The 12,569-nt window shown below is 41.9% G+C and overlaps 1 protein-coding gene across 2 annotated transcripts in view; it reads right to left on the reverse strand.

Annotated features, from left to right (window-relative positions):
• Positions 1–12,569, reverse strand: part of LOC124798109 (EH domain-binding protein 1) — a 187,264-nt gene that overhangs the window by 92,620 nt on the left and 82,075 nt on the right. For both annotated transcript variants that reach the window (XM_047261365.1, XM_047261364.1), the window contains exon 10: positions 12,190–12,370. In XM_047261365.1, the coding sequence (XP_047117321.1) occupies positions 12,190–12,370 (181 nt within the window). The remainder of the gene's footprint in view (positions 1–12,189; positions 12,371–12,569) is intronic.

The raw sequence follows: 12,569 nt of genomic DNA on the forward strand, positions 1-12,569 counted from the left end.
AGGCGAACAGCTCCTCGACACCTGTACTGCAGGATGACGACAAGCTGGTGGTGGCTAATTATGCTCTGGGGAACATTCACATGGGAATCCATGGGTCCAGAAGGAGTGTCATACACTGGTTGCAGACCACATACACCCCTTCACGAAACATGTTTCCCGATAGCAGTTGCATTTTTCAGCAACATAATGCACCATATCACAAGACCTGGAGTCTGCTGGACTGGTTTGAGGAACACAGTGGTGAGTTCAAACTGAGGGTTGCTCAGATTGTCTTCTAAATCGTTAATTGGAACAGAAACAGAGGAATGCCTATAACACTTCCTTGCAAATGCCAGATATTACTTCTGTTTGACTATGATTTTACAATGATTACTACATACAACGATCTTCCTAACAGGAAATCATGAATGCAGTCACACGACTAAGACTATGCCCCACAGGCGCACAATTTAATTAATGTTGCTTGTGAGAAACTTCACATTTATTGCCGTCAGATGACATTTTCAGTTGGAAATCGCACTATAACATTTACAGACACACATGCACACAGCTATACTGCTACAAGAAAGTAACATCGACATCTGAATGAGTAATTTGATCACTCAGTGAATGAAACTGCATTGTCACAAAATATGGCAACAGCACAGCACGTGGGAGAGAGATTCTCACAGTCTAATTTGTAACTTATGTCTAGCCGCTTGGAACGAGAATGAATCTTACTGGCTGTTAGCATTTAATAGTGGGGGATGCACATGATGGCTGAAAATAGGGCCGCCTTCTAAAGTGACGTGAACTATAATTTTAAACAACAACAAAAATAATCAATTATTCATAATAAAATGTAAATGGAGAGATTAAAAAAAAATCTGCTCACCAAGCTGCGGCAGGGGAACACACACACACACACACACACACAAGTATTTAACTTTCACAAGCTTTCGGAGCCAGTGGATCCTCCTACTGGCAGAAGAGTTGAAGAGTAAGGAAGAAGGGTGAAGGAAAAGGACTTTAGGGGATTAGGGAAAGGAGTACAGTTTAGAAGCCACTCAGAACCCCAAGTCAGGGCAGACTTACCAGACGGGATGAGAAGGAAAGACCAATTGTGGCCTGCACAGGATGAGGCTTGAAAACCTGAGAGCTTAAAGGTGGGGTCATGTCATGTAGTACAGGGTGCTCTGCAACAGGATCTTGTGTGTTGCCTGTATACACCCTCTGCCTATGCCCATTCATCCTGACTGATAACTAGGTGGTAGTAATGTGACGTGGAAGGCTGAACAGGTTTTATATAACACCTGGTATATGACATGTCGTTTCACAGGTGGCTCTCCCTTTGACAGTATATGTTTTGCCATTTACTGCACTGGAATATGTGGTGGTAGGAGGGTGCATAAGGCATGTCTTGCACCAGGGACAGTCACAGGGGTAGGAGCCACGGACTAGGGAGATGGATGCAGAAGGCACATAGGGTCTGACAAAGATACTGCGGAGACTGGAAGGGTGATGAAAAGCTATTCTAGGTGTGGTGGGCAATATCTCAGACAGAATGGATCTCATTTCAGGGCATGATTTCAGAATGTCATGGCCCTGTTGAAGAAGCTGATTGATACACTGAAGACCAGGATAATACTGGGTGACAAGTGGTGTGCTCCAAAGTTGTTTTTTGGAGGGATCAGCAGTACCATGATTAGATGTGAGGGCCTGAGAAATCTGCTTTTGAACTAGGCTGTTGGGACTATTAAGTCCACTGAAGGCTGAAGTGAGAGTGGGGGTGCATTGCTCTAAAGAGTCTGCATCCAGACAAATACATTTGCCTGAGCAATACACCGCCTCACTCACTTCAGCCTTCACCGGACATAATAATCCCAACAGCCTGGTTCAAAAGCAGATTTCCTGGACCATCACATCCAATCCTGGTCCTGCTGATCCCTCCAAAAAACAACTTATGAGCACACCACTTGTCACCCAGTACTATCCTGACCTTGAATGTATCAATCAGCTACTTCAACAAGGCCATGACTTCTTGTTGCCATCACAATATACATCCAGAGGAAGATAAACATATAAACATTGCTTCCACCAAGTAGGCTCATGGACAGTGAGACTGTGAAGATACACTCTAATAACTGCCACTTCCATCCAATTATTCTCCTGGTGAACTCACATGCAAAAAATCTAGTATGGCACTCCTCCTCTGCCCCAGGAGATAAAACACACTGTTATCAAGTATGAAGACTTCCACCTCCTCAATACTGGACTTATGTCTCATGTCACAACTGCTTCAGTGTTGTTTCTCCAGTGGTGACCTGTCATTATGCTCCCCATCCCTCAATAATGATGCTCTGTGCAAAGTGATTCTGATCTTCACTCAAGTTACCAATTCCCTGTTCAGCTTCACTAACAACACAGAGCAGTTCCTGAATGGAAGCTGCTGACATGGATTCTCGGAATGGAAATAATTATGATTCACCAGTCACGTACAGAAGGGTGGAAAGTTACAGGGATTTGCCAACTGTTGAGAAGCTCACAGCACTTTAGGTTATGAACAGCAAAAGCAAAGTGAAGACTAAAAAATGTCATGGTAGAAACTTCTGGACTTAATAAAACAAACCAAAAGTTCCATAAAATTATGGGAAGGAGGATTTTCAGCAGACAATCCAGCACACCACTATCACCTGTATTACCAATTAAGTCCACATACAAACACTGGAGACACTGGCCAGGTAATGACAGAATATTATGCTGGAGCAACCTCTACAAGTAGTCTAGATCCAGCTTTTCACTACTAAAAAAGACACTGAGTAGATGGACACATGGAATTTCATTTAAAAAACTAAACAAGACCATAACACCCACGTTCTGCTGGAGGTAAAATCCATACTAACTAAGGCTTGGAAAACTGCTCTTGCTAGTGAATAGAATCAGTGAAGCATATGAAAACTTAATAAGATAGTGAATGTAAATAATCCAGAATGAATATTTCATTCTACAGTGGCGGGTGCAAAGATATGAAACTTCCTAGCAAATTAAAACCACGTGTTCTGGTTCGAGTCCTGCTTCAGCGCACGGAGACGAGTGATGTAGCTCCTATGTGACATGGATTATATTCCAAAAATATGCTTTCTAAAGATCTAATCACATAGAAGAAGGGGTATACAGGTGAGACAATTTGCTGTTTGTGAAATGGAAAGACACTTGGAACATATTTCCTTTGATGACAAAGCACAAAATAATTTCATCTCATGTCAATGTCAGAACAAAATTAGGAATGATAGACAAGATAAAACATGCCAGTATTCTAGCTTATAATAAAAACACGGAAGGTGTGGACCACAGTGACTAGCTATTGGGCTACAACCCTTTTGAGAAGAAACAAATAAAGAAGCGGAAGAAACCTTCTTTTCACATTTTCAGGATGATGATCATAAATTTGTACTTCTTATGCAAGGAGCTGAAATATGTTAGCAAACATCTTGTTGAATTTGTTACTGAATTGGCAACAGCTTTGACAAACAAAGGAGGCTTGATGGAATCAGCTTCCATTAAATTAGTTCATCTCTAAACAGACTCAGTGGTAGACTTTTCCTAAATTGATTCCACTTACAGAAATGTCAAAATGGCCTCAGAGGAGGTGTAAGTTTTTGTGCAGAATGAATCGAGGCAAGATGAGGCAAGATCTGGGAAAGTGACAAGGAAAGATAACAGGTACTATTGTGAAGAATGATTGTTTTCCAAAATCCTCCATTGTTTTTAATACAAGACAAATGTCACTAAGTAATTTTCAATAAGAAACTACATTTTCATACAGTTTTATTTTTAGTACCAACAACTTCTTGTTCTATCTCCTTGTGAAGCAAATCATGACAAAATTTTTTGTTGTTGTTGAGAAAGTAGCACGTTTCAGTGACAGTTTTGTTTCTTTACAGAATTTCATAAAAAGGAGACCTTTCTTTGAAATGCAGTAAACTGAAGTCAGTCCTGCACAGTAGAATCAACTACACAAAATCCAGAAAAACTATGAAAAAGCACAGTACCAGCCAGATGAACTAAAACCTAGTTGCCTAGTTCTCAAATTGTTAATCTGTCAAGAATTTTCAAAATGAAATCCTGTTCATACTATCTAGTGACAGTTGGAAGGATGCACTTTTCCACAGCCTTAGAGGCAATCCTCATTCTCCTCTCAAAGCAAAAGCTTATTAGCAGCAAAGGGAAGACCTTTGAGGGCATGGTGAACCAACAACTGATGTGTGTTGAAGAAATAAAAAGAGCTTTGTAGTTGCTTTCAGGATGTGTTCAAAAAATATTTGCCTAGTGATAAGATGACAATACTGGAAGCAGCTTTACAGCAGGCATACCAATACAGGCAGAATCTAACTGTTCTACTCAACACAGAAAGAGACATTCCTTGGATTCTTAACCTCTAACAAGAACTCCACAAATTGGAATTCTGTGGTTCACTCTTCATAATCACACAGTTCCCTCACACTAGAATATTTCTCCAGGAATCACACTGATTCTGTCACGTGAGACCATTTAGAGCAGCGGAATGGCACACATGATCAATGGAACATTGCTTACTATGGTGCTCGCTAACTGATTGATTGATTAATTGAGGGGGGTTGTGGGACTAAATGGCGAGGTCATCAGTTCCGCAATTCCAAAGTTACTCGCAGAAGAGAGGGGGTCCACTAAAAGTGAACAGTCCTGTCAGAGGAGCCAAACTATATAACGAGGAAGTTAAAACATACAGTAGAAGGCATAAAAGGGTATAACAAATCTAGAAACTGGAGAAACAGAGGGGTAAAAGATTGGTCTTTCCATGGGGGATTGGTCAGAGTCCCAAACGAAGAAAACATGATCTGCTCCAGGAGTAAAGCAAAACCTTATATCTGAAAATAAAAAACACTTTTACGGAGGAAACTGATGACCAATTCAACCGTCTGAGAGTCATCTGCTAATATTAAAATTAATGAATCTGAAAGTCTACACCTAGTACAAAGGGCTAAAAGAAGAGGACATTACACCAACATATGGGATACTGTTAGTCTGGCTCCACAGTCACATTGCAGGGGTTGTGGTTGAGCTTGGTATGGCCAATTCTTAGATGGCATAAGGCAGTGGACTCCTTCTGAGAGGAGCGGAAAGAAGAGTGTCAAACTGTAGTAGTCTCCTTGATTGTGTAGAGTTTATTACTGAGAGCAGTAGTGCACCAGATGTCATTCTACTTTTGAGCAAAGAGAGATTTGACATAAATCCGCATATCTGCAGCTGGAATCGTAAACAGAAACGGGGGATAAGTATCCGCTTCTCTAGCCAAACAGTCAGCCAGTTCATTCCCTGGGATGCCCACATGACTTGGGAGTCAGAGAAAGACAACTGAGCAGGTGGCACGGCCAACGGCAGAGAGAAGGTCATGGATAGTGGAGACCAGAGGGTGATGAGAGCATTGGTTGACAGCCTGCAGGCTGCTCATTAAGTCGGTTGATATTAAAATACTGTGCAGGGAGGCCGAATAGCAAAATGGAGGGCCCTGTTAATGGCAAACAGTTCTGCTGTGAACCACTACATGGTCCTGGCAATAAATGGTGTTCAAGTCAGTAGGAGATGTGAAAGTGTATCCTGCCTTATCTATCGTCTTAGAACTGCCAGTGTAGAAGATAGTAGCCCCCTGGAACTCTCTAAGGATGGATTGTACAAGATATCAGAAGACCACAGGGGCAACAGAGACCCTAGGATCCTGGAATAGGTTGGTCTTAATCCGTGATCAAGGCACTATTCAAGGGGACAGTGTGGGGGGACACACACAGGGCACATTCCAGTGAGTGGATATGGAGATCCAGACAGAGGAAAGAGAGACACATTCCAACTGGCTATCCCACTGGGGGGGTGGGTAGGTTATTAGGAGGGAGACAACCCTCATTTCCAAAGAGGACAGGCTACATGGGACAGTCAGGGAATCAGCACACAGTGATGGTGTAAAAAACCAGGAGTTGGCTACGTTGTATTTGTAGAGGGGGAATCCCCACTTCTATGAGAATACTGTCAATGGGACTAGTGCAAAAGGTACCAATAGCCAGTCACACCCCACAATGGTGAACAGGATCAAGTATTTTCAGGGTGGAAGGAGTCACTAAGCCATAATCTAATCCAGACAAGACCAGAGCATGGTGAAGATTGAGAAGAATAGCATGGTCTGCACCCAAAGATATGTGAGCCCGAAGGCGGACAGCATTAAGCATCAGCATGCAGGTAGTCTCCAGTTGGCGAATATGGGACAGCCATAAGCTGGATAGGGGGACAGTAGTGCCAGAAGCAGAACCACCAGTTCATGGGTGGTGGGATGTACAGCTAAACGTCACATCTGTAGCACATAACCTTGACTTTCTCTGGGAGGGTATCTCCCTTGAAAGCCAGAATGAAGGGACCATTATCAGTGTGGTTGTCTTTACAATCCTGCTGCACACGTCTAACAAAAATGAACGCCGCGTCGCTCCAGATTAGCCGGAGTTCCTTATCAGTTGGCAGGATGAGATTCCTATGAAAATTCACTCCCTGTACCATATTCAGAAACTGATCAGCAGTAACCGACACTGGGACATTGCCAAGACGATCAGAATCACGAAGAGCTGCAGGCTGGGCAGCAGAAGTAGCTTTGACCAACAGGGAGCTCAACCGCATCTTACTGAGAGACTCCACTTCACTAAATTTGTCCTCTATATTATTCACAAAAAACAATGGCTTTGTGCAGTAAATGTCACCTTTCCATCTATGTATGAAATAGGTAGCGAGGAAAGTGCTTCATCCCAAGACAGCGAGCCTGGCCCTCCTCCCAGGGCCACTGGGTCACATGAAGCAGCATTCGATGATCCTTTACCATTCCAAGAGATGGCCATTTGAGAACACCCAGATTTTTGCAGCTTGATACACTTTATGCACCAGGCATCTGCCCTGATACCACCCACTCTGATCAGGGGCTCTCCCCACGGTCACCACCCAGCCACAGCAAAGCCTGCCTGGCACGGTGGCTGTAGCCACGCGTTCCGATGCTCCGGGAAGACAAGCAACCATTCCTTGGCATACACATGGAGGGAACAGTTCAGGTAGTAGTGGTGTGATCCCTGTGTTGTCATGAGCTGGCTACACGTGCAGGTGACCTAGTGGGATGGAGGAGGCTAAGGTGGGGAAAGAAAGGGAGAGAGGAACCACACTGTAGATACCAGGGAGGGAATTCATCCCCAAATGGCTCACACTAAAAACAGAAAATTTAGAAGTGGATGTCAACCCTCATGCAGGGACCTAAATGACAAAAATAGAGAACAGGCAGAAGGAACAAAATTGCAAGCAATACAGGGAATTAGGTTGATAGCCAGGTCGACATAAATCAGAGCACGAGAGAAGGAGGGTGCAGCAACGAGGGAATGAGGATAGGGGAGGGAGGGGCATGGTGAAGGAAATGTAGCCAGGTACACTTGGGGCCCCCATGTGCACCACAATGAACTCACTAAAGAACTGTGAGCCCACTATTTGTGAACTATTTCACTATTTTCTGGTTGACCTGTCACTTTTCAACCACCATGCACCATTTTTAGGTCACAATGAAGTAGTTGTAAGAGGGCTGGACATTAGCGGTTGTAAGTTCTTTAATGAGAAAGAGTGAGTCACTTCTATCAACTCTCATCAAGCTTTTGGTGCCCCTGAAAAACTGAATGAGGGACACTATATCAAATATTACCAATTCTGCGAGGTATCTGACCCTTACTTTAATTGATAAACCATGGGGTTGACTGTGCTAGGAACCGAAAGGCAAAATGCCGAAGTTTCTTAATTACACCTCAAGGAAAGAAATCAGAACCTATCTACACAAAAGCTACTGCATTTTATTATTATTTTCGATGATTTTTCAACAGGACCCTCTGGGTCTCTTTGGTTGTGGGTGTTGGTGTTATCTTGTGAACAGCCCAAGTCCCTGGGAATAGTAGTAGTAACTGTTGTGCACTACATCCCCATAAAGTGCACCTGAGCAAGGACAATACAATGGAAGTGGCAACTGAACCAAATAGAAAATTTGCAGTGAGTGACTATAAGAAACTTTATTTCTGATAATTTATTTCATTTTATGATCCAGAAATAAACGAATGTAAATTAGTGAGCTTGTCTCTCAAAAGAATATCAAGACACTATCCATTAACAGAAACAACAATTTTATTTTTAAACACAAATCAGTACCCCATGCAATGTTACTGCAGGCATATCAAATAATGTGTAAGCTTCATTTCAATCATGTTTACCTGACACCAAACATTCTGACCACTCGAAAGTGGTGAAAGGGCAGTCTTTGTAACTATCAATTTTTTCAAATTACAATGGCTTTCACAGAACTTCCTTTTATGATAGGTTTACAACATTTTCCGTGCACACCAACATCAACTTGGCCACTAATTTGGCATCTGAGGCATCAAAAACATCATGCACAAAGTTCCCTCACTAGATATGGAACTTACTCCTGATACTGCACACCAACAACTTATTCATCTCAACAGCCATCCACCTCCATGGATTTCCCCCCCCCCCCCCCCCCCAAACTATATCCACCTGAACCTCCTTACTGTATTCGAGTCTTGGTCTCCCTCTACAATTTTTACCACCCATACTGTCTCCATTACCAAACTGATGATTTCTTGATGCCCAGTATGTGCCCTACCAACCAGTCCATTCTTTTAGTCAAGTTGTGCCACAAATGTCTTTTTCCCCAATAAGATTTAGTACCCCCTCCTTAGTTATTTCATCAACACATCTAACGTTCAAGCTTTCTTCTATAGCACCAAATTTCAAATCTATTCTACTCTTGTCCGAACCATCAGTGTCCACACTTCATTGTATACGAGATTACATCCCAGGCACAAACCTTCAGGGAAGATTTTCTTGCTACTGCCAGCCTACATTTTATATCCTCTCAAATTGGCTATCATCATTTATTGTTCTACCAAAATAGTAAAATTTATCAAGAACTTCGAGCGTCTGATTTCCTTACACAATTCCCCGATCATCACCCACTTTAATTTGGCTGCATTCTAATACTGTTATTTTCCTTTTGCTTGATGCTCTGTTTATCATCTCTAGCACATTACTCACTCCACTCAACTGATCTTGCAAGTCCTTTGTTGTATCTTGATGGAATCTCAGTATCATCAGCAAATCTAAAGGTTTTGATTACTTCTCCCTGCACACCAATTCCCTTTCCAGTATTCTCCTTGGTTCCTCTTACTGCTTGCTCAAAACAGAAACCTGCAACCATGTCTCACTCCCTTCTCAACTACTGCAATATGGTTTCTGTGTAAGTTGTGGATAACATTTCACTCACTCATTTTATCTCTGCTAGCTTCTGAATTCGATGAATCTAGTCCATTCAGCATTGTGAAAAGCTTTATCTAAACCTACAAAAGCTATAAATGAAAGTTTATCTTTCTTTAAGTTATCTCCTAAGGTAAGTCACTGGGTCAACATTGCCATGCATATTCCTAAATTTCTTTGGAACCCAAACTGATTAACCCTGAGACTGGCTCCTATCAGCTTTCATTTTTTCTGTAAATAAACTGTGTCAGTATTTTGCAACTGTGACTTACTAAACTAATAGTACAGTAATATATCTGTCAGCACTTGGCTCTTTTAGAATTAAAATTATTACACTCTTTTTGAAATCAGAGTTTTTTTCTCTCTTCTGTATCCTGCACATCGAGTGGATTCGTTTTGTGAAGACTGGCTCTCCCAAGGATTTCAGTATTTCTGAGGGAATGTCATCTATTTTGCAGGATTCTTTTTTTTTCTTTCTTTTTAACACTCTGAGAAGAATCTGAAAGAGCAATGAAACCGTGCTCTGTCAAATTCTCTTGCAGTATCACATTTTCCATTTGATCTTCATTTACTTCCTTCACGTACATTACCCTTTTACAGTATTTCTATATATTCCTTCTACCTTTCTGTTTTCCCTACTTTGCTTAGTACCAGCTTGCCACCTGAGCTCTTTATGCTCACATAACTGTCTCTGTTTTCTCCAAAGTTTGTCTACTTTTTCCAATTAGGTGGCATCCATCTTTCCCATGTTATGTATGGTTCTGCAGCCTTGTATCTGTGCTGTAGCCATACCTGCTTCCAACATCACAAATATAATAAGTGTTGATCGTGTACTGTGGAAGAATACAAGTAAGCAAATGAAGCAGGGTGAACTATGTACCTTGAAGCTTCCTGGCAAAGTAGAACTGTGTGCCGAAACAAGACTCAAACTCGGCATCTTTGCCTTTCACAGGCAAGTGCTCTAGTGACTGAGCTACCTAAGTGTGAGCCATCCTCGCAGCTTTACTTCCATCAGTACCTTTTCTCCTAAACTCCAAACTTCACAGTAGCCCTCCCACAAATGTTCAAGAATAGCACTCCTGGAAGAAAGGATATGGCTTAGCTACAACCTGGGGGATGTTTTCATGTTGAAATTTTCACTCTGCAGGGGAGTGTGGGCTGATGTGGGAGGTAGAAGACAAGGTACTGGCGTAAGTAAAGCTGTTATGATGGGTCATGAGTTATGCTTGGGTAGCTCAGATGGTAGAGCACTTGCCTGTGAAAGGGAAAGGCCCAAAGTTCGAGTCTTGGTGCGGCACACAGCATTAACCTGCCAGGAACTTTCACATCAGCACACACTCTGCTGTAGAGCGAAAATTTCATGCTGGAACTATGTACTTTGCTTGTGATTATGCGCATGTGTCAAGTTTGCGAGGTATGCAAAGGCTTGTAAACACATTGCTACAGTGCCTCGCTGGGTACAAAATATTTGATAAGGCACAGACTTGGAAGTTTATGCTAACACGAGTATTAGCTGCAGAGCAAGGCAAGACAATATTTTATAGCACCTTCGAAAGAAGTGTCAATGAATAGTGGTTACAATACCACAATTTGTGGAGGAACTTTGTCATCATCTAAAGATCTCTCGTAATGTTACCTGAATCAAAAGAAAGCAAATGGCTGCTTGTGTAACACCAGTGTGCCCTGTGTAAGACAATGACACTTTACACACTTGTCATGTGGCGGGATGTACCCATGTGTGAACTCCAACAAAGAAAGAGAAACTTATTAATTATTAATCTATTCATCTAATTACTGATTTTGGATTCTTTCCTAATGATCAACCCACAGGTGAATAAACCTTAGAGCTGTTTATTTTATGTCTGGCTTCCTTAAATATCAGTTGCAAATTAACCACTTAATAAAAACGACAAGAGAGAGGAGGCTGTAGTAAACAGATTTCTGATGTACTGAGGAACTTAAATCTGGAATCAGGTTTTGATTGTGGTTCTTCAGAGAAAACATACAGGGATACAGTGACAACTAATTTTTTTCTACAGTTCCAATTGAGGCAGAACGTTAAATCTGTCACAAAAAGAAGTGGTCAGTTTCCTATGTCACAGCAGATAGTCCTTGGCCACCTCTACTCCTACCCATACTTGTCAACGGCTGTATGTTTTTTGGTCAGAAGCTCACTAAAGTGCACTGATTCTGAGGCTATTAAGACCTGCAACTCAGCCATCATCAGCAACAATCTATCGCTTGCATCCAGACTGATTACTACTGCGAGACAATATCCATGCAAACATGCTTTGCTCTTGGCATGTGCCACCTCCAGTTTTTAACAGTTTGCCCATTTATTAATTTGAGTACACTGTTGGAAGGTCACTTACATACAACTGTTACCATTTTTACTTGGCAAAAGTGGTTTAAACGCATCTTGACTGAATATTGACAGCCCTATCCAGTCTCCTAAGTAATCAGAAACCCCTGCAAGCCAATGCTTTCCACAGTTGGAACTGAGCAAGAAGTTGATTTCAATCCCAGTGAAATGTTAATTCTGTTTACCCTGGTGCAAGCTCTTCTGAAACTGCTGTCTGAAGGTGGCCCTAACTGCGAGAGGGTAAATGAATTGACAATTGTTAGAACTGTGCAGTAGCTGGACACCAAAACGGAAATACTGAATGCGGAGCTGCCAACACTGTGCATGTGACACACACACACACACACACACACACACACACACACACACAAGTGCCTACACTAGTGCATGCATCACCATCAGTTACGATAAATTTCAACGGCACATCAGTTGCAGGAAATTCACCTCTGATGATGCGAATGACAATCCAACATTCTCACCTCCTGTACGAAGACCTGTTCTGCTGATTTCGCTCTGCTGTTTCCCGTTTGCGGAGATTCATAATTTCTTGGCCAAACAGCTGGACTGTGACATCCGTGTCAGTATCCGTATTGAAACGACCAACCATGTATGAAGATTCATCAGTTGTTTTCCCAATTTGCTGCACTTCCAGTTCATGGCCTTGTTTGCAGGAGAGTTATAATGAAAATAATACATATACTCTGTACCATCTCTGAGCACACCAATCAATCTTAATGACTAGTAATTTAACAAATTTCACACTGGAGCAAATGTATTTAGAAATTTTGTATTATTCTCCACTTTCATGCTCTTGTTATAAAACAAAGTTAATTAGTAGAAAATCAAACAATATAAAATT

The sequence above is a fragment of the Schistocerca piceifrons genome, chromosome 5 (assembly GCF_021461385.2).
Source record: "Schistocerca piceifrons isolate TAMUIC-IGC-003096 chromosome 5, iqSchPice1.1, whole genome shotgun sequence".
NCBI lineage: Eukaryota > Metazoa > Arthropoda > Insecta > Orthoptera > Acrididae > Schistocerca > Schistocerca piceifrons.